This window comes from Paramormyrops kingsleyae, chromosome 22 (genome assembly GCF_048594095.1).
Source record: "Paramormyrops kingsleyae isolate MSU_618 chromosome 22, PKINGS_0.4, whole genome shotgun sequence".
Taxonomy (NCBI): domain Eukaryota; kingdom Metazoa; phylum Chordata; class Actinopteri; order Osteoglossiformes; family Mormyridae; genus Paramormyrops; species Paramormyrops kingsleyae.
Window position 1 is genome coordinate 5,318,969 of NC_132818.1, and position 19,703 is coordinate 5,338,671.

General features: G+C 45.9%; 4 protein-coding genes across 5 annotated transcripts; all 4 read right to left on the reverse strand.

The window, feature by feature from the left end:
* Nucleotides 1-1,299: 1,299 nt before the first annotated feature.
* adsl (adenylosuccinate lyase) lies at nt 1,300-5,903 on the reverse strand. The gene is made up of 13 exons (XM_023796814.2): nt 5,617-5,903; nt 4,396-4,599; nt 4,014-4,058; nt 3,824-3,903; nt 3,545-3,716; nt 3,395-3,441; nt 3,219-3,309; nt 3,025-3,094; nt 2,488-2,635; nt 2,324-2,414; nt 2,124-2,213; nt 1,690-1,866; nt 1,300-1,585 (listed from the first exon to the last, which is right to left on the reverse strand). Exons 1-13 carry the CDS (start codon nt 5,761-5,763, stop codon nt 1,499-1,501), a joined length of 1,449 nt encoding a protein of 482 aa, XP_023652582.1. The 5' UTR covers nt 5,764-5,903; the 3' UTR covers nt 1,300-1,498.
* A 1,372-nt stretch (nt 5,904-7,275) lies between these two features.
* Nucleotides 7,276-10,355, reverse strand: LOC111835975 (cyclic AMP-dependent transcription factor ATF-4-like). The gene is made up of 3 exons (XM_023796826.2): nt 10,189-10,355; nt 8,873-9,313; nt 7,276-8,637 (listed from the first exon to the last, which is right to left on the reverse strand). The coding sequence occupies exons 2-3, from the start codon at nt 9,177-9,179 to the stop codon at nt 7,718-7,720; spliced, it is 1,227 nt and encodes a 408-aa protein (XP_023652594.2). The 5' UTR covers nt 9,180-9,313; nt 10,189-10,355; the 3' UTR covers nt 7,276-7,717.
* A 495-nt stretch (nt 10,356-10,850) lies between these two features.
* On the reverse strand, nt 10,851-15,387 carry LOC111835974 (apolipoprotein L domain-containing protein 1-like). Of its 2 annotated transcripts, XM_023796825.2 has the most exons (5): nt 15,163-15,387; nt 12,523-12,562; nt 12,336-12,387; nt 11,457-12,197; nt 10,851-11,117 (listed from the first exon to the last, which is right to left on the reverse strand). In XM_023796825.2, the coding sequence occupies exon 4, from the start codon at nt 12,185-12,187 to the stop codon at nt 11,468-11,470; it is 720 nt and encodes a 239-aa protein (XP_023652593.2). In that variant the 5' UTR covers nt 12,188-12,197; nt 12,336-12,387; nt 12,523-12,562; nt 15,163-15,387; the 3' UTR covers nt 10,851-11,117; nt 11,457-11,467. The 2 variants fall into 2 exon arrangements, with proteins under 2 accessions (XP_023652593.2, XP_072561034.1); XM_072704933.1 differs by lacking the exons at nt 12,336-12,387; nt 12,523-12,562; nt 15,163-15,387 and having other exon boundaries at nt 11,457-12,319.
* Nucleotides 12,332-19,589, reverse strand: LOC140577566 (uncharacterized). The gene is made up of 11 exons (XM_072705220.1): nt 19,481-19,589; nt 18,995-19,344; nt 18,320-18,430; nt 18,004-18,162; nt 17,791-17,919; nt 17,290-17,439; nt 17,071-17,190; nt 16,856-16,987; nt 15,163-15,294; nt 12,523-12,562; nt 12,332-12,387 (listed from the first exon to the last, which is right to left on the reverse strand). Exons 2-11 carry the CDS (start codon nt 19,001-19,003, stop codon nt 12,332-12,334), a joined length of 1,038 nt encoding a protein of 345 aa, XP_072561321.1. The 5' UTR covers nt 19,004-19,344; nt 19,481-19,589.
* Between the last annotated feature and the right edge of the window lie 114 nt (nt 19,590-19,703).

Here is a 19,703-nt window from a genome sequence, read left to right on the forward strand (position 1 = left end):
CCAATTTGAAATGATTCGAGCTTTGTAACATGGTGCATTATCAGAGGATGGGTACATGGTGGTCATAAAGGGATGGACATGGTCAGAAACAATGCTCAGGTAGGCCGTGGCATTTAAACGATGCCCAATTGGCACTAAGGGACCTAAAGTGTGCCAAGAAAACATCCCCCACACCATTACACCACCACCACCAGCCTGCACAGTGGTAACAAGGCATGATGGATCCATGTTCTCATTCTGTTTACGCCAAATTCTTACTCTACCATTTGAATGTCTCAACAGAAATCGAGACTCATCAGACCAGGCAAAATTTTTCCAGTCTTCAACTGTCCAATTTTGGTGAGCTCGTGCAAATTGTAGCCTCTTTTTCCTATTTGTAGTGGTACCCGGTGGGGTCTTCTGCTGTTGTAGCCCATCCGCCTCAAGGTTGTGCGTGTTGTGGTTTCACAAATGCTTTGCTGCATACCTCGGTTGTAACGAGTGGTTATTTCAGTCAAAGTTGCTCTTCTATCAGCTTGAATCAGTTGGCCCATTCTCCTCTGACCTCTAGCATCAACAAGGCATTTTCGCCCACAGGACTGCCGCATACTGGATGTTTTCCCTTTGCACACCATTCTTTGTAAACCCTAGAAATGGTTGTGCGTGAAAATCCCAGTAACTGAGCAGATTGTGAAATACTGGCCCGTCTGGCACCAACAACCATGCCACGCTCAAAATTGCTTAAATCACCTTTCTTTCCCATTCTGACATTCAGTTTGGAGTTCAGGAGATTGTCTTGACCAGGACCACACCCCTAAATGCATTGAAGCAACTGCCATGTGATTGGTTGATTAGATAATTGCATTAATGAGAAATTGAACAGGTGTTCCTAATAATCCTTTAGGTGAGTGTATATATATTTACACACACACAAATTCGTAGCGTTCTGCTTAATGGAAGGCAACCACAATTTCAACGAACCTTTTCGTCCAGTAAAACAGATTAAAACTCCAGATTATCTTCGAGTTCAATATGGAAGCACATAATATGCCCAGCTGGCATGGATGTCAGGTAAGTGGCTGTGTGACAGGTGTGCGGCAGGAGCGCGCCTTCTCGCCAGCTGGGAATATCGTTAACAACGATAACAACGGCACTGTATGCTGGTTATTTCCAGGCCAGACACGCTGTGACAAAACGTCTTGGCTCGGATAATTTACAATGGAAAACCGTCGCTTCCCAGTTCCGTTCGGTTCTTGTGACAGTGGAAAAGCACGAATAGGAACAGCATACCACACTAAGCATTAAAAACACTAACAGTAATAGTATCCATGCTTGTTTTTATTGTACTTCTTCCATCAAACACACAGAGCTACTTGGGAGCAAAGCCCCCAGGGTCAGTAACAGCTCATCTGGCACATTGAGGCGCTTGCTGGCTCGAGACGCACAACCCACAGTTAAACCCCATACCCTCCAAGATCCACTGTGGTCCGCTTGCACCCAGAATGAATTCATCCAAGTGCTATAGCTCCAGTTCAATTTTGACATTCATCTTCTCCTTGAAAGGCTCCAGCAGGGGATATACCTCCTCAGACAGGAACCTCGACACCTGGCAGAGTGTGGAAATAAACATCAAGCCACATCTGGGCTAATAAAACAGCTGTTTGCTAACAGTTAAGTCGCTGAGGTTACTGCACTGCTGCACATCATTACCTGCTGTGGGGCTCTCCCAATGAACGTTTTGGGGTCCAGTAAGGTGTCAAGCTCACCAAGAATTGGGGCAAAATAGGGGTCTGCCTTCACACGGGCCAGAAGGTCATTGTCACCACCTTCCTGTTTGACCACAGCAGCTGCTTGCTGGGAAAGTACTCTGATTTTTTCATGACAGTCCTGAAAGTGAAAAGTGGTGTTCAGAAATGCTTCTGGGAAACAGCCCTGCTGAGGAGAACTATGCAGAAAATTATGACATGACAAAAAAGACGACTTGATGTGAATCTATACTGGTTAGTCTGAACCCGTGGGTCGTCTGTTTCTAGTGGTCTATGTATACTGGTCTGTCTGTACAAATCACAAGGACAGCATCTCTCACATAAGGGGTAAGATAATCACGTTAGACCCACATGAGGGCCTTAAGGCGAGGCTGATACCTGTCTGTTACCTCCAGCTTTCACCATGGCCATGATGAGGTTCTCAGTGGCCATGAAGGGCAGCTCATGACGGATGTGCCGCTCAATCACCTACGAAGGAAGGAGAAGCTGTTCACCATGTCATCTCCCACTTACAACCTTAGTTTAAATGTCCAAATGCACGTTTGTTGAAGTCTACGCGTCTCAGGAAGTCGACGTGCCTTGGGATAGACAACGAGGCCTTCGGTGATGTTCTGCAGGGTGCTGAGGATGATGTCCGCAGTCAGGAAGGACTCGGCCAGAGAGATGCGGCTATGAGATGGAGAGCAGGTAGGTCAGCAGACTGGGTCGCCCGCTCCGGGTAGAGCAATGCGGTGCCACATACCGGTTGGCGCTGTCGTCCAGCGTTCGCTCAAGCCACTGCACTGAGGCCGTCTGCAGTGGGTCAGAGAGCAGCGCCACCAAGTGGCGGGACAGGCTACAGCACCGCTCTGCCCGCATGGGGTTCCGTTTGTAGGGCATGGCGCTGGACCCTGGGGGGTGGGGCATATACTGGATGTAAGGTTTAGGTACAGCAACCTAGGGCATCTTTGGCTGCCCGCCAGATTAAAGGTGGATGGATGGATGGATGAACTAATTATTATATCAACTGAGCAAACTGTACTTTCTTTTTCAGTCCTGTCAGCATGGATATGAAAGTATCCAAAGGTTTTCAATGATCAGATGTGTGTGTTAAAATGAACATAATACGGTACAACAAAAACAGCAGTGATGCAGGTTTGGGTCTACATCCAATCTGAATTGTGCAGGAATGTATCACAACACACACATGGAAAGTGCCTTGGGGAAAGGTGCTTTATAAAAATCAACTACATTGAATTGGGGTTGTAAGGAACTGCAATTCCCATGATCCTCAGCTCACCGATCTGCTCCTTCTCAAACGGCTCCTCGATCTCCTTCAAGTTGGCCAGCAGGCGGATGTCGGTGCAGATCTGGGGGGGGGGCGCGCAGCACATGCTCAGTAAATACAGCGGGAGGTTTGACCAGGTGGGTGACAGGGCCCTCTGGACTCATCAGGTCCTAGCTGAGTGGCGGCGGATCTCACAGGCTGCTCACCTTGTGCACCGTGGCTCCCAGACTGGCCAGGACTGACAGCGAGTCTATGTCCACCTTGCGGCTGTACGTCTGCCCCGTTACGAGGTACGCCCTAGACAGACAGATGGGCATCCTGACGTGTCTACTGCGTGCAAGGACATAACCACACCTATCCCAAAAGCTAGCGGTAAACTTACTTTTTAAACCCTGCCATTTCTGTGACCTTATTGTCCAACTCTTCTACCTGCAAAAGAAGCATTCTTTCAGCTGGACCTATGTCTACCATCTTTCAGGCCTGGGAAATAGTGACCTGCTACCCAGGTCTTTCATTTGCATTTTGTGCTCACTTTATCATGGTCCCCCTGGAAAAGCTGCAGGAAGCTGGCCTGTGTGCCCGTGGTTCCTTTGACCCCCCGGAAACGCAGGTCATCCCTGGCACGCTGAAGGTTCCGCATGTCCATAGTCAGGTCCTGTAGCCAAAGACAAGACCGCTTCCCCACCGTGGTCAGCTGGGCAGGTCTGGGTGACAGGGAGAGAGAGCTCATGCACTAATTTATAGCTTGAAGGAGGGCGCTGACTCCGACAAGGAAACGACAAAGAAAGAAAGCAAGGGGAAGGAGACCCACTGATAATGTGTGAAGCCCAGCGTTGGTAGATCAGCATATTTCTCTGCAAAGGTAGCCAGTCTGTCTATCACTCGAGCCAGCTGAGCAAGACGGGAGAAGCCAGGGTTACCAATGCAAAACTCCAGCCATCCATGGCTTATTCAGCACAGTGACACACTGTGCTACTGCGACGTGATTTTAAATGACTCACCTTCGGTAGGAGAATGTCAAACCCATCACGCAGGACAATCAGATCCTGAAGGAGCATTAGAAATGAAACGTCAAAACACACTACAGGCCTCATCAGAACTAGGGCACATCTACCAGTGAGGTCATAAGACCTTAATGTCACGACTCAGCATGAACACCAAGCAGGACATAGATTCCCTCAGGAAGAAAATCGGAAATGACTATATCACAATAAATATACGATAAAATGAAAAACATCCTCTGGAAATTCTTATTTAAACCATATTAAAACAACACCTGTGTGTATAGATACTGATTCAGTTCGATTATGCAGCCTCGCCTTTGACCACTACGCCACCTGGTGGTCTCAAAGGGTAGTGCTGGGTGGCCGTGCGAGTCCTCACCGTGTTGTCCCCCACGTAGCAGGACGTGGCCCCCAGGTGGATGATGGGCGCGGCAGTGGGGCAGCAGTGGGCAAAGGTGTGCACATGCGCCATCACGTCGTGCCGAAGCCTTTTCTCCTCCTCCGCCGCCATAGCGAAATCGACGTCCTCTGCATGGCTCTCCATCTCGGCCACCTGGGCATCGGTGATCGGCAATCCAAGGGCCTTCGAGCATTAGATGGGAGTGGCAGGGAGAGACGCGGTGAACATGGAGACAGAAAAACAGCCCCGGTCTTCAAAGTGCTCTGAAGACCTTGGAGAAACTCCTGCTCGGGGTGACCAAGGTGCAGGGCTGCTAGTTAACGTGTCTCTCCTCCTGCATCCTTCTCAACTAACACCGTTACCTGCTACAGCATGCCTGCCACTGGAAATACTGGCAGCTCTTCTGCATGCTGAACAATTAGACCATTGATACTTCTATTAAATTGGCTAAGCGGATGCATGTGACTTCAGACATTCATTTTCAGATTTCTGGTCCCTAGTTTGTACCGCAAAGGATCGAAACAGCGAACTTCAAAGGAATTAAACTGAACTGCTACAGAACATGAAATGATTTTTTATTTTCAAAATTATATCACACTAAATTAACCTTATTTCAAATGCTTCCCGTAGCAAATAAAACTGCATTAACATTTTCAAAACCAAGAAATTATTTAATGATCTCACTGCACAAAACTCAGAACCCCCTAGTTTGCAAGAGTTCTTTGAAAGAGTGCAGATCCTGACGGAAAATACCATGCCGTCCAAGGAACCCAGTAAAGGTACCTAATATAGGACTCGAGTAATAGCTAATGCATGTCATGTTACGCTTTCACTACATTAACCTTGATTCGCATATTATAAATCGTGCGACGGCACGCAAGTTCCCGAAAGCAAGCCCTATATTCCTAAACACTCAAATCGTCGGTTAAGCAATACAGATTGGTCGATGTTCGCGTCTTGGGTGTTGAAAACGACCTCTTGACAACTATTTTTGGTTATGCAATTTGAGATGAGTTGCTAAAGGTCAACCACTTCGATAAATGTCCACAATCCACAGCAAGAATTACTTAGGGGACTGAAAACAAAGCAAAGCGGCACACTGTATACATGTAAAACCAATCTACGGCTGTTTGGCCCGTTTGAAAACTCTGTAAAAGAGGAGACAATCGCAGCGTACTGACAAACATAAACAGAGCAGACCTTCTCAGCTTTGGCAAGGTAAATCCAAAGTTTTCTCCACGTCGTGAATTTCTTCCTGTCGCTGAAATTGTAGGACATTTCTTTGCTGGCATATCGTGAGACTAGGGGCGATCGATATTTCATAAATTCGTCCCCCGGCGTATCCATGACTGTATGGCACTGCAGCTAACCAAACTGCGAAAGAAACGTCACGCTGCCGGCCCGCTGGTGGGAAACTGATCCGACGCGTTCGGTCGAGCTTGAACACCAGGAACAACGTGCCATAGCCGTGCGACACTTTGTGACGAAATACGGCAGTATGGTTACCGTAAGGCAGCCGTCCTGGCAACGCTTCAATGTGCGCTTTATTTTAGACTCTTCTTGTTTCTGTATTAGATGTCAGGTGTAATATGATACGGATTACAATATGTTCGTTGCTGTGGGGATTTGGGTATGGTAACCCCACTGAAAAGAAAGGTTATTAGTCATTTTAAAATTTGACAAATATTGCTTTTGCAATGTTGCTATGTAATAGGTAAATAATAAAGGCAAAGGGACTGGCTTACATTGCGCAGTTGCACGTAAACTGACCAGTTAATTTAACATCCTTTCGTACATTTATTTCTGATATATTGAAGATCAGTTTATGAGATGTTTTTTTTGTCTAGGAATACACACATTCTACTAATGTAAATCAGCCTGCTAATCACTTCCGACTGGGATGTTGGGAATCTGACCCAATAGCAACTTATTACTTACAGTGCATTCAGAAAGTAATTCAAGTGTATTCATATAGCACATTTACAGACAACCACTTGCTGCCCAAAGTGCTTTACATATAATAAATACACCACAACATATTAAAGATAAATTAGTATAACTAATCTATAAAAATATTAATGAATATCAATCACGACTGGGATTAAAAGCCAATTAAAATAAATGAGTCTTAAACAAAGACTTCAAACTTTGGAGGATCTGAGCAGCTCTGATATGCAAAGGCAGAGTGTTTCATAATTTAGGACCAGCGGCTGAAAAAGCGGTCACCTCTGGTTTTTGATCTGGATGTTGGGACATCCAGAAGCAGGTGAGATGTCGACCTGAGTGTTCTGACTGGATCACGTTGGTGCAACAACTCAGTGAAGCAGGTGCATTCCCCTGAAGTGTTTTAAAAACAAGTAATAAAATCTTAAACTTGATCCTGAAAGTGACATGGAGACAGTGCAGAGAGGCCAGCACAGGAGTAATATGGTCACGTTTTCTCTCGTGCTGCTGCGTTTTGGACCATCTGCAGGCGTCGAAGGGACAGCTGATCTAGCCCATAATATAAGGCATTACAGTAGACTAACCGGGATGCAATAAATGCATGGATGAGTCACCCGAAATAATTTTGAGAAGATAAGGCTTTACCGTTGCTAAAATCCACAGATTAATGAAACTAGTCGCAACTTATATATTAGTCCAGTTTAAACGCACTGTTAGGAACTGTTAGGTGTGGTTGTGCAGACAGGTGTCTTTTTCTGTTCGGATGGACGTTTTTACTTATGGCACTAAAATAAGAAACAGTCCATGTGGATGTAATTTCCTGTGGAAGACACACGTATTCTACTCAAACTAATTTCATTACTCATTTACAAGTTAACATCCTGCTAATCACACAGAAGAGTGAGACTCCATAGGTTCACTTCATTTTTTTTTTTTATTAGGAAAGACACCATATTCTAGAGCCAGAGCAAAACCAAACACTATATACAGAGCAAAAGGGCTCGCATTAAATAAATCCACAACTACAACTACTTATTAGACAGACACTGTAAACGTGCCTAGAACCATAAAAAAAAAATACTAATCTGAAAGCACAAACTACCAAGTACAAACAGCCTAGATTCAAAGCAGATAGTATGAGCAGATGACCTTTTGTTAAACCATCATAGGACTTGGACAGTGTGCGAAGTAATGGACAGTGAATATACAAACTTGCTTTAACTAACACTAATCTACTGACGTTGCATGTAACTGGTGTAAGTCCAGCACAGGCATGTGGATTCAGTGCTGCAGCAATTCACTTCCAGCTCCAGGGACATGCAGGTGGGCTCTCGCAGATGTTCTCCTCTAGCTCTTCTTAGGATGCCGCTCTGTTGCCACCTTTGCTCCTCCTGTTCTTGGCATTTCGTACCTCCTCCATGAGGTCCTTGAGGTAGTGGATCTCCTTGCTGATGGATTCTGCTTTCTCTTCCAGCTCCCTGTTCCTCGTCTCCAGCTCAGTGCATTCTGCTACCAGAGCCTCCTGTTCCGTTCGCTTCTTCTGGCGGTACCGGGTAGCAGCAGTCTTGTTCTGCTCCATCTTCTTCAGCTTCTTCTCCACCACCTTAGGGCCCGTCCTCGTAGAGGCAGACTTCACCTTCCCGGTGGACACTGCAGCAGGTTTCGATGAAGGGGAGTAGGGCTTGGTCCTGGAAGAACCGACAGCGTGACCCAGCGGACTGAGACAGGGCTCGTGCTGGAGAGACTCTGCGACAGAGCTGATGCCGCTGTCGCTGTCGGAGTGGTCATCAGGGGTGACAGTTGCCATGCTGTGGACGGCAGGTAGCTTCTCCCCAGGGGACAAGAGGAGGACAAGAGACGGGGAGAAGGAGAGGATGAGCTTTGGCACTGGCGTGCTGTCAACCGGCACCATCTTCTCACTTTCAGAGACATCGACCTCGCTGCCTAGATCCAGGGTAAAGCTGGGTGAAGAAGGGGGGAGGGAAGGAGACGGAACTGGGGATGGAGGCTCGATGTTCACCTCCATCTTCTCAGGCACTGCTGAGGGGAAGGAGAGATCTTCTGACAGGCTGACATCCACCTCTTCAGCGATGGAGGTGCTGAAGGGACTGGGCTCAGGCTGAGGATCCAGATCCATGTGAGGCTCCAAGGAGGAGGTGAGACTATCTGGGGAGGTTGGCACTTCATCGGCGTCGCAGGATCCCACGAGGGAGTCCAGGTCAAATTCACTCAGGTCGATCTTCTCTGCCATCCAGTCCATGCCAGAGAACGCATCCTCTATGATTAAAATAAAACAGAAGGCTGTCAGCACAACAGCTTCAGACAGTCATAATTTTATTACCCATCTATGGATGGCAGAGCTCGTTTAATGCACCCTGGAATAGACCGGGGCAATCTGCTGGGCCGAGGGCCAACAGTACTGACAGACAGTGAGATTCCTGGCAGATAAAGGCTAGCAAAGTCATATGACCCAAGCCAGGCGACACTGCACCACAATACATGGGGTTCTCACCTCTGCGTGCATCTGGACTGATGGTGGCATCCAGCAGCTCATCTGACAGCCAGGGCAGGGAGAGCAAGTCTGACTCCACCTTGTCACCCAGAAGCGAGAGATGAGGGGAAGGAGGGGAGACGATCGGGGAAGGAGAAGCAGGGATGGTGTGGGTATAACTGGGGGATGAGGAGAAAGGGGAGGACACTCCCTCTGCTAGGGAATCTTCATCTTCGTCCAGGAGGGATCCGAGGGGGTCAACCGTCTGATACAAGCCCCCCCAGAGGGTCCCGGCATCTGCCGGGCAAAGTCTGGAGCTCAGGGACATGGCTGCCAGTCAAGAGGGTGTTTGATTGGCCAAGCAAGATAAGTGGGTTTTTGACAGACAGGAAGTCTGATATGAAGTCGAGCTTTTCTTTTATGCTGTCGACTACAGCAGTGCTGAGGGTTACGTCAAGGGACCTGCAGAGAGAAGGCATTTTAAATGACTCCACACAACGGCAATGCAATAAAACGCTCATGTAAAATATTTAGTAAATGCATACGAACATAACCATGTCTTGTCCCTGAAATTGTTCTAAAAATGAGATGATATAATAATTTTTTTAAAGCACAATGTCAGATTAAATATATTTAATGATCTAACCGTTGCCTTGGTATAAGCATTAAGTTTAAAAATACTCTAGCTTGGACGACAGGCATTTCCATATATGGGTATGGTCCGACCGGGAGCTCCGCCCCTGCCTGTCTCGAGACCAAAGCCTTGCGTGCCTCCTCCATAGCAACACTAATCACTGAGATCCGCAGGAGTCACCAGCATTGTTGCGCGCGCCCCCTCCCTCTGTCTACAGATTGTCGCACGAAGTGTCCATGACGCACATGGCGCGTCCCCGGCTGTCTAGGGCGCCGAGGGTTAGAGGACGTATAAGGCGCCATTTTGACCAACAACTCGTGTTCGTCAGTGGAGAATAAACGCCATTTTAGGATTGCCACGTTGTCAAAAATATTACACTTGATGGCCATGTAACGTACGTAGATCAAGGCAGATGTACTCCAAATAAAGTATAGACATCAAACAAATCAATACAAGCATCATTTAGTCAAATTATTCAAATCAACTACAACTACACTACAGGTGACGTCTGTCAACTATCCACGTCGCTATTCATATATTATACGTGTCATCGTATATAAAATGGACTGCTTTCATCTCTAAATATTATACTATTCAAACAAAAGCCGCCTCTCAGCAAAACAAGACGTCCATAAAATACTTGTAAAAAAACGCGTCTTTATATTTCAGCTGAACATTTGGAGGTCGAACACAGATTACTTACGCCATTTTGCCAAATGTACAGGAAGCCAGTGCACTGGACTGCTGCACTGCTGCGTTTGCCGCTGCTAAGAAGGCCGCTGCAAGCCGTCACACTGCCATGTCGCACAGGGAGCGATGGCGCTCAGCGAAGAGGAACAAAAACGACATTAGAACTAGAGCATGCTTCTATAAAAGCCCCGGCCGCCGTCGGTATTTATAAACTCGCAGTACATCCGCGTGGATTCCTCCGCGGCGTAGGTATGTTCATATCAATGCGCGAGTAACGCTGTTTTTCATAGGCTAGACGGCCAGCATAGAACCATCGTCACTATGTATGTTACTAGTTGGCTGTTACATTGTTGTATTATCTACCAATCATGTGCGCACATTAACGTTATTGTAATACATATATTTGCGCAAAAATAATTTAAATTTAGGGTGTACCATAAATAACTAAGAAAATGGATTCAACCAGATATGTGGCGGGTTCACTGCCTGTGCGTTTTTGTCATTGTATCTCCGAGTCTGAACCGAATAGTACATTAGAAACATAAATTACTTCCATTAACAGTTCAACGTATTGCCAATGTATTCTGTTTGCTACATAAAGTCATGTGTTAAAGTATGCTGGATAAATAATCGAGCCATTATTTTGAAGAATGCCACTAATAATCTACAAGTAAATAAATTTTCTGAAAATGAATGCTGATTTATTGAAATTAGGCTTCGCCCTCCAGAATAGATAGTTAGAAAATGGATGAATTATGAGTAGGTTATTTTGTATTACTTCTCTGGTTATTTGAGAAATTGTGTCGTAAAGCGAAACAGTAATTATGGTGCCCCCTGGTGTGCATATGGAAGCAGTGCTAGATTCCTACAGAAAAACTTACTGATCCTCAGCGAGTCAATAGTAGATGAGGGTCACGTGATCATGTACAGGAACAGAACAGTCTATGAAAATCAGCAACGAAAGAGTGAGCAATCATGATAAAATAATGCTAATACTGATATTTCATTTGGTTAAAGAAAATATTGTATTCAAATATGACAAACATTTCATAGTAGCAAAGATAAAATTAGTAACAGCGATAGGCTACATGTTTTAAGGACAGGATTTAAGACAATTGCATTCCGTGTCTTTTCACAATGCACATTTAGGAAAGGCTATGACTAGCAATGAATTTTGTATTCCAAATATTTTTGCTCCAGAACCGTATGGTTTCTGTAGTTAAGACATGTAAATCATGAGCCAGTATGAACCAGTGAGTGCAATAACGGAACATTTCATACAGAGGTAAGGACTACAGCTCCGCTGTGGAGAATATCTCCTTGAGGCTGTTGAGATCATCCAGGCCGTTCTGCAGCTGCTGAGCAAGTTCCCGGACACTTGTGGAATATTTGTTGGAGGAGTCTTTCTTTGACTTCTGGCTTTCCTCCTCGGGGAAGCAGCCGTCCATATGCTGGGCGAAACCCTGCAGGATGCCGCTGGATCTGGTTGCTGCCTGAATGAAGCTGAGGTTGTGCACAGCCAGCTGCACCTCCCTGGGCACCACCAGGGAATCCCCATCGCACATCAGACGGGAGACGTCGTGCTTCTCAAGCTCGCTCACCCCCATGGCAACAAATTCCAGACTCTGGTCGATGTCCTTCACCTCAGCTCTGTACTCATCCACTATCTTCTCCACTGTCTTACGGCCGGTACTGTTCCATCTCTTGTTCAATATGGCGGCACTGGCCCCTGTCACCCCTCCGGCCGCTATCGCTCCCACCCCCATTGCTGTCACCACTAGTGAGGTGCCCATGGTCAGGGGGGCCAAGACGATGCCCGTCACGGTGGCCACGCCCCCAAGGGCTCCCGTAGTGCCCCCGGTAATGGCCCTGACCTTCAGGCTCTTGCTTGATTTGTCAAACTTGTCAGCAACAGCATTCAGCTGGGTTATGTGATCCCCAAACGCGCCACTGTGCTTCCGCAGAAGGTGGAGGAAGAATTCGATTCCCCTCTGGATTCTGTTCACTTTCATATGGAATATTCTGGAAGAAGAAGAATTGTACTCACAAACTTTGCCTTCCCCATACACCTGACACCTGTACGTGTTCAGACCGAGCAAAGAGATTCCATCGATATTAATTACTGTGAAGAACATTCATCCATCTCAGAGATGCTCTTACTCTGTCTCATCTTCCTCGCCGGCCCCGTGCTCTAGCGATACGGCTCCCCAGGCTAAGGGAAAACCACAGTGAAACACTTATGAAAAGGAAACGCGTTTGGCGGTTCGGCACTCGAAGACCTGCCACGCCACATTAACAGCACCTCAAAGCAAACATCCTGACCAGATCAACTGCAAGAATGACTCACGCTGCACTGAGCTCCACCATTCCGCCAGCTCGTCTGTTTCCTGAAGCAGAAGAAGCAGAAACACAGCTCTGATCACATAACCAGACCCTGAACATGGACGGGCAGACGACTGCATCATGCTTCAATGCCGTTTGTAGCTTCTCTGAAATAGAATGTACACTTTTCGACCAAAAGGATGTGGACACCAGCCTGTCCCACATCTCATTCCCAAACCAAGGGTATTAATATAAACCTGGTTGCACGTTGTTGCTGTAATAGCCTCTACCCTTCTGGGGAGGCTTCCCATTAGCCAGTGGCTGGTGGGATCTGCTGCCATTCAGGTTGGGGATTGTTGCTGGGTTATCAGGCCCCTTTCTGTCAGCTTGTGTGATCTACTTGCTGCCAGTCATCACACTTTACACTCACCTTGCTTGCAGCTGACCAGGGCAACTCTAGCATGGAATAATTTTAGTGAGCTGACTGGTTAGAAGAATGACATCTTCTGATGGTGCTAATTGGAGAGTCACTAGCTACTTCATTGCAACAACCTGTTCTGCTGCTATTGATTGCTTCTGGAGACTTCATGACTGTGTGCTTAATTTTACACCCATGCCACCAATGGGCGTGGCCTAGATTGCTAATTCCTCTAATTCAGGGGTTTCTCAAACTTTTTCATGTTGCCATCCAAAATAGACATTTCTTGTCTTTCTGGGACACGGGATCACAAACATTTATACCCCTGTAACATTTTAATAAACAGAAATATTAATCAGCTATCAATTTGTCAAAGAATGCAAAGCACCTAAATTTGAAATATATACTTTGTTTAGTTGATTAATTTTCTCTTATTTCCATTATTTACACTATATATTTTTTGTCTTTAGACTCTAAATCACAAAATACAAGTCACCGTGACCCTAGTGAAATAGACATTTTAGTAAACTTTCAATATTTCTGAGCATATAATTTAACCTCCTGAGACCCCACCCATTCATTTATGTCCATCGTAATGGACATTTTGTTTCTGCATCTATCTTTTCACTGATGTAAGGAAACGTATTTATTCCTGTTGTACACTAAAGAGGACATGCTGTGAAATGAAACATAAAAATGAATTTGAAAAAATCAAAATTGTAAGATGTCTTATTTCCTCCAAAGAAAAATAACCTAAAATTAAAGGACACTATTTTCCTTGGGTCTCAGGAGAATATAAAGCATACACCTTTTTTGCTCTCAGAATCAGATCTAGGCTCAGTCAGTCCTCATGAGCCATGTGCGATTTGTTGCATCTCTTACCCAGCAGGTCTGTTCTGGGGTCAGTGTTTGAGAGGTCGTGCTCAACATTTAATCTGTTACTGCATTTACTTGTAATGTTTGCCAGAGTAGAAACTCCAGACTCACACAGGAATATAGTGCCAAACTGATTTAACACACCTACAACTTTCCAAGCCAAACAGGATAATTCCTTCTGCTTCGGATGAGCAACCCATAAATGGGAAAGTGTAGCCGTCTCAAAAAGTGCCTTACCGCCACTGCGGGCGTGCAGTGCGACCAGTGCTTCCAACACTGTGTTACTTAGACCCAGCTCAGCTCATGGCACGGCTTGAGAGGGATATCTCACCCACTGCAGGTTCTGAGATGCCCCTAAGCTGGGAAAGTATCACTGAAAGCTCTCCTGCAGGGCAGTCAAATGCTCAGATATGTTAGCCTCAGTCAGTTGCTTCTGAAGGGCAAAGCCCACTTTCCCCTGATGGTTAGAGAGGACAGAAAACACGGCTAGAGATCCTGCCACCAGCTGAGATCGCCACAGACCCAGGCACGCTCCTTACTACATAAGATACAGTGTCTCAGTTTCACATCTGGGGCTATTTTGCGAACATGAGCCACCAACCCAGGCCTCAAACCAGCTATACTTCCGGGCTCCATCGGTGTAAATGACAACACAATGTATTCATTCTCAAATCAAGTTTTTGTCCAACACTCTTTTTCCCTGCCCGTTGTGTTTGTTGATAGCTGGTCCTCTTTGATATCATTGCCACAATCGTATTTAATAAAGATCGTTAACTGAGGCATTCCATCAACAGCTATTGACTCATCTGTTTGAAGTGCAATTTTTTGTACTCCAAATCTTGTCCTACAACTGAACTTTCAGTGTCCTCCCCCATCTCCATGAAAAACAATATTTCTTATTGAATTATAGTCTTTCAACACAGTACCTTAACTACTCAATATTTCACCAACTTTTTGCACATCCTTATTAAACAGACAGCAGTGATGTACTAAACAAAAGCACAGCTCCGGCTCGTCAGGTAAAGTAAATATGCTTTGAAATTGAATGGTTTGGCCAGAAAATGTGACAAATGCTTAAAGCAATAAATTGTGTTTTAACAAAAAATGATTTCTTCAAATGTAAACTTGTATAGGGGAAACTGGACGCCAAGGCTGGAAATGAAAGTCTGAAATGGCGAATATCGTTTTTGCAGTCAAACCCTTCAACTGTTTAAAATTATGCTACCACAGTTTGCAACTCAAACTCAACAACGAGTCTGTGAGCCAAAGCAGTGCTCTGCACAGGGCTGTCCACATACTTTTGACCATGTACTGTATGTTGAAATTTGACCTAAAGTTCAGAAATGCACTTGTAAGATGCAGATTAGTTACCTGCGACCTCTGTCTGTCACGTGCGTCTTGGCTGCCTGGGGTGTTCCGGTTCAGGGAGGGGGGCCTCGTTTTGGGCAATGGGGGGAGCGGCTTGTGGAAAGACCCCGAGGAAGAACCTTCATCCTGCAGGGTCTAAAATCACAGGGGCGTCAGGTTTGATATCATTACCATAAACATATCTAATGAAGACCATCAACTGAGGGATTCCAGCAACATCTACTGACTCATCTATTTAAAGTGCAATCTCTTTGTACTCCAGAACTTCTCTAACTGAACTTCCAACGTCCTCCACCATCTCCTTGATTGTTTTGGAAACAGAATTGTTTCAGAAGGGCACAGAATCCACTTTTTTTGCAGCCTCCCCACCAAGAAGAGAGACACACATCTACTAGGCAAGGTTCAATAAGCTGTTCTCCAGTGCCTCCAGTGGTATCTTTGCTCTGGCATTCACTGCTGCTCTGTTCCCACTGAAAGCCTGGAGAACGAGACAGTCAGTACCAACCATGTCCACCATGCCTTCAGTTCTGACACTTAACTCTGGTGTGCTGTGATTTCCTGCTGTATACTGAGCCTATCACTAATAAAACACAGTCTCTTGAAGTTCTCCTTTTAGCACTGGAAGAACTGGCTCAGCTTGCCCTGATGCAGAAAATGCGTCGTTTGGAGATGTCTGTTTAGTTCATCCCGTTTCTTAAAGCTTGGGCATATTGATGCTTTGAGATGGTTTTGAATTATAAACGGCAGTGGCTGCAGGTGAAACGCAGTGAGTGAAAAGAGTGCCAGTCACTCTCTGCTCAGCCAAAGAGTGAGCAGCAGAAGCAGCGGTGTGGAGTGAGAAATGAGAGCCCCTCTGGAGGCGGGGGGGGGGGGGGGGGGGGGCGAGCGCTGCAGAGTGTGACACAGGGAGCTCAGGGTCTGAACTGCAATGATGGCCGATACCACGCCTCTTCTTTTCAATCCCATTCAATCCACCATCAAGACTGGTATCGGCGATACTTTTGGTTCTGACCCACCCCCTGCAATTTGCCCGACTGGGGGGGGGGGGTGGCGGCGGATTGATCATATCTAATCATTAGTGTCAGGTAGCAGTGGCTGAAATGCCTCTTTTTTGCAATGCAGTTTGTTTGATTCGGTTCACCTAAAAAATTAATTCTGCTGCATTTCGCAACTGGTTAAGTGGCACTTCCTCCATAAAACAGATCTGAAACACTTGTGCACTGATATGTCAAAAAAGAACCTATTATTTAGGCTAAATGGTACTAAGGATTAAGCTAAATACAACCAATAAATCATGTGAGAAAAACCACGTTTGTTACTGAACGGACGGTCTCTCAATATTGTATCTTAGCTAATAATAAAAGATACGTTATTGATCCCCATGGGGAAATTCTCTTTATGCCTCCCCCAAGTTGCCCTCGGTAGGTGAAGGCAAGCTGGTTGTGAAGGGCGGCCACCCTAGCAGCCTGGGGGTTAAGGACCCACAGGCAGGCCGAGGACGGGCTTGACCCAGCGACGTGCCAGTCATAGACACAGAGGCTGAGCCCGCTGAGCCACACGCTGTCCCTAAGCAAACCACAGACCTACCAGCTCATAGCTCATCACATAGCTAACTAATTCAAACGCTAACAAATCTTGTTTTAAATCATTTTAAATCAGGAAAATGTTGCATATTAGACATTTTCAGACTAGTTACCTGCGACCTCTGTGTGTCACGTGTGTCCTGGCTGCCTGGGGTGTTCCGGTTCAGGGAGGGGGGCCTCGTTTTGGGCAATGGGGGGAGCGGCTTGTGGAAAGACCCCGAGGAAGAACCTTCATCCTGCAGGGTCTAAAATCACAGGGGCTTCAGAAACAAACTGGGACTTTTCATGGAAAGAGATCAATTGTTCGCCTTCGCCGTGTGATTCTCACGTTATTTGACAGTATGTCCAAGTACACGGGAGTCTGCCCACATTCCAGCGGGTAGACAGGTTTCTGGGGCAACGGTGGCGGCTGTCGTGCGGGACGTGGCAAACTACCACTTTTGGGGAACTGTTGAGTTCAAAAGAAGAGAAAACTATGAGTCTGAGAATGGCCACCATCCCTCAGGGCTGGCCAACATCTGATCCTGCACCGGTGACAAAATGTTACCTTCAAACTCGTCTCTGCTCCTGCCTCATCGTCATGGGAACACTGGGGGTCGAAGGCAGCACATGGCCCACTGATGGGCGGCTGGAGGGGCTGTAAGGGCTTGGGGGGTACAGGAGGCGGCAGGCGGGGAGACACCATGACCATGGAGTCCTGTCATCATAACCAGATATAGAGATATATTCCTTGAATATGCAAAGCAAACACATGAAAATTCTGTTAATTATTACTGATTCCACACAAATCTTAAATGATGTTTTTCCAGAGTCTCCCGGGCTCAGATTCCTGTAATAAATGGTTGTGATGAGTTTTAAGCAACTCAGTCATTGTTATTGTTTAATTGACTCACGAAGGACCCCATCTATATTTCACAGTACATTCACAGCAATCATTTACGGCACAGCATTACCATTGGTCAGTCACCCGATTAGAGCGCCCTCTGCAGGAACTCAGCAGCATACACACCCCACACTGCAGGGCAGCTCACAGACTCTCATACAGTACCTCCTGCATCTGCTGGCTGTTGGTGATGAAGTGGGGCTCTTCATAGATGTGCTCCGACTGGGATGTACATGTGGGTGGTGCTGGGAGGGTCTTCCAGTGCAATTCCTGGCTTCCCTTGGTGTCGGTGACCTAAAAAATTGGGAAGTTTGCATGTAGTAGGGACTGGTGCCACTGAGTTTATTACTGCCAGCTGATGCTAATGCTAATGCTCACCTCTGTGTCCTTGTCAGCCTCCGTTGCTCTGTCAGGGCTCACAGTCAACTTGGAATCGTCAAAGCTGGTCCCCGAACGTGACGCCACTCCAGGTAATGGTGGGAGAGGCTTCTTGGAGACCCGCAACTGGCTTCTGTGAATTTGGCTGGTCTGGGAGTTCTTGAAAATTGACGTTTGAATATTGAATTTCAAGTTCTCAGAATTCTGGATTTACTAACTCAAATCACCAGAAATGGTATCAAAGAAATATTATGCAGTTCAAGGTTCTGTTCATGAAACATAAATGTTTCAAACGTAACACTGCGTTTACTCTTACCTCTACATCTGTAGGCCCTTGGGTGTCTGAACCTACTGCAGAGTCCTGCTTGGTGTGGGGGGGCTGATTGGGCCCCTTCAGGAAAATGGTCCTGGGAAAGAGAGGTGGGGGCTGTGGAAGGAAGTTCCAACAGGAGCTGATCAAAACCAGATATTTAATTAAAAATAACTATATGGATAAGTGCTGTTATTTATCATTTGAAGTTCTCTAGATTATCTGGCTCCCTCCAAACATTCTGTGGAAAATGAAATAGGATTTTGGCTCTTTGTGAGTTGGCGTGTTTAATACAGTATTTATTTTTTTAATTCCACACCAATAAATCTGTAATCCATCAAGTGTTTTGGAATCTGTGGTAGCATCCAGCTTTGGCTGTTACAAGGACCGGCAGTTTTCTATAGAGTTATCTCGAGAATGAAGTTCCTTTACAAACAGAGCACTGGTTTAACCTGTTCTTTGTGTTTCAAGCTCTTTTCACCTTGATATTATTTGAGCTTATTTTTGTAAGAAATGTCCACACATCAGGTCATTCTTTCCCAGTTTTTAATCCTTTTTCTATCTTCGTCTTTTCTGTCACCTGAAAACTGATGCCATCATGTAGTTTTTGTGTCTGAATTTTTATATATAATATCACCGTTTAGCACAATTCCTTATGAAATACATGGTATCCTCACTCACCGACAGCATTTCCTATTGTCAGAGTTTGAAGTAAGAAAGTCAGAGCTTACGCTGGTCATGTCTCTGTCTGATTCTTCAGTCTTCAGCCTCTAAGCAGTGCTCTTCCCATATGTGTCTGTCACCTTCCCCTTGTTTCGGAGCCCAGAGTGCCAGCGGCATGCCCTTATGCTGTTTGGCGCCTCTGAAATGCACTGCAGTTGGGTCTTTAACTGTCAGCAAACTCCACCTCTTGTTCGGATCTAGATAACAAACAGGTTCCCCCAGTGCGTGATGTGGGCTGGTACTCAGCTTGATACTCATTACTGGTAGATGATCAGAGGTCCCAGTATGCATGAAATGTCCCTGGTACTCTGCAGACAAAAACAAAGAGGTACTCGCACTATGTACTAGTGAGACTTCAAGCACGAGGCTTCCGGCTCTCACACATAAAGCTGGTATTTGTAAGAATTATTATCAGACTGTCCTAATTAACAACAAGGTACTGACCAAGGTTTTCACGAAATGGACAGATATATTCTGATTTCTTGCCAGACGCTATGAACAGGGCAAGTACAGACCACTTTGGCTTGTAGTACAGACTTTATAAACACATAGGAATTCATATTCAGTTGTTCGCATAACTACAAGAGAATGACACTCTATACTGACCAATAAGAACTCAATTGTAAGAATTACAACCAATCAAAAAGCAGAAAGGCGGAGCTTCTGG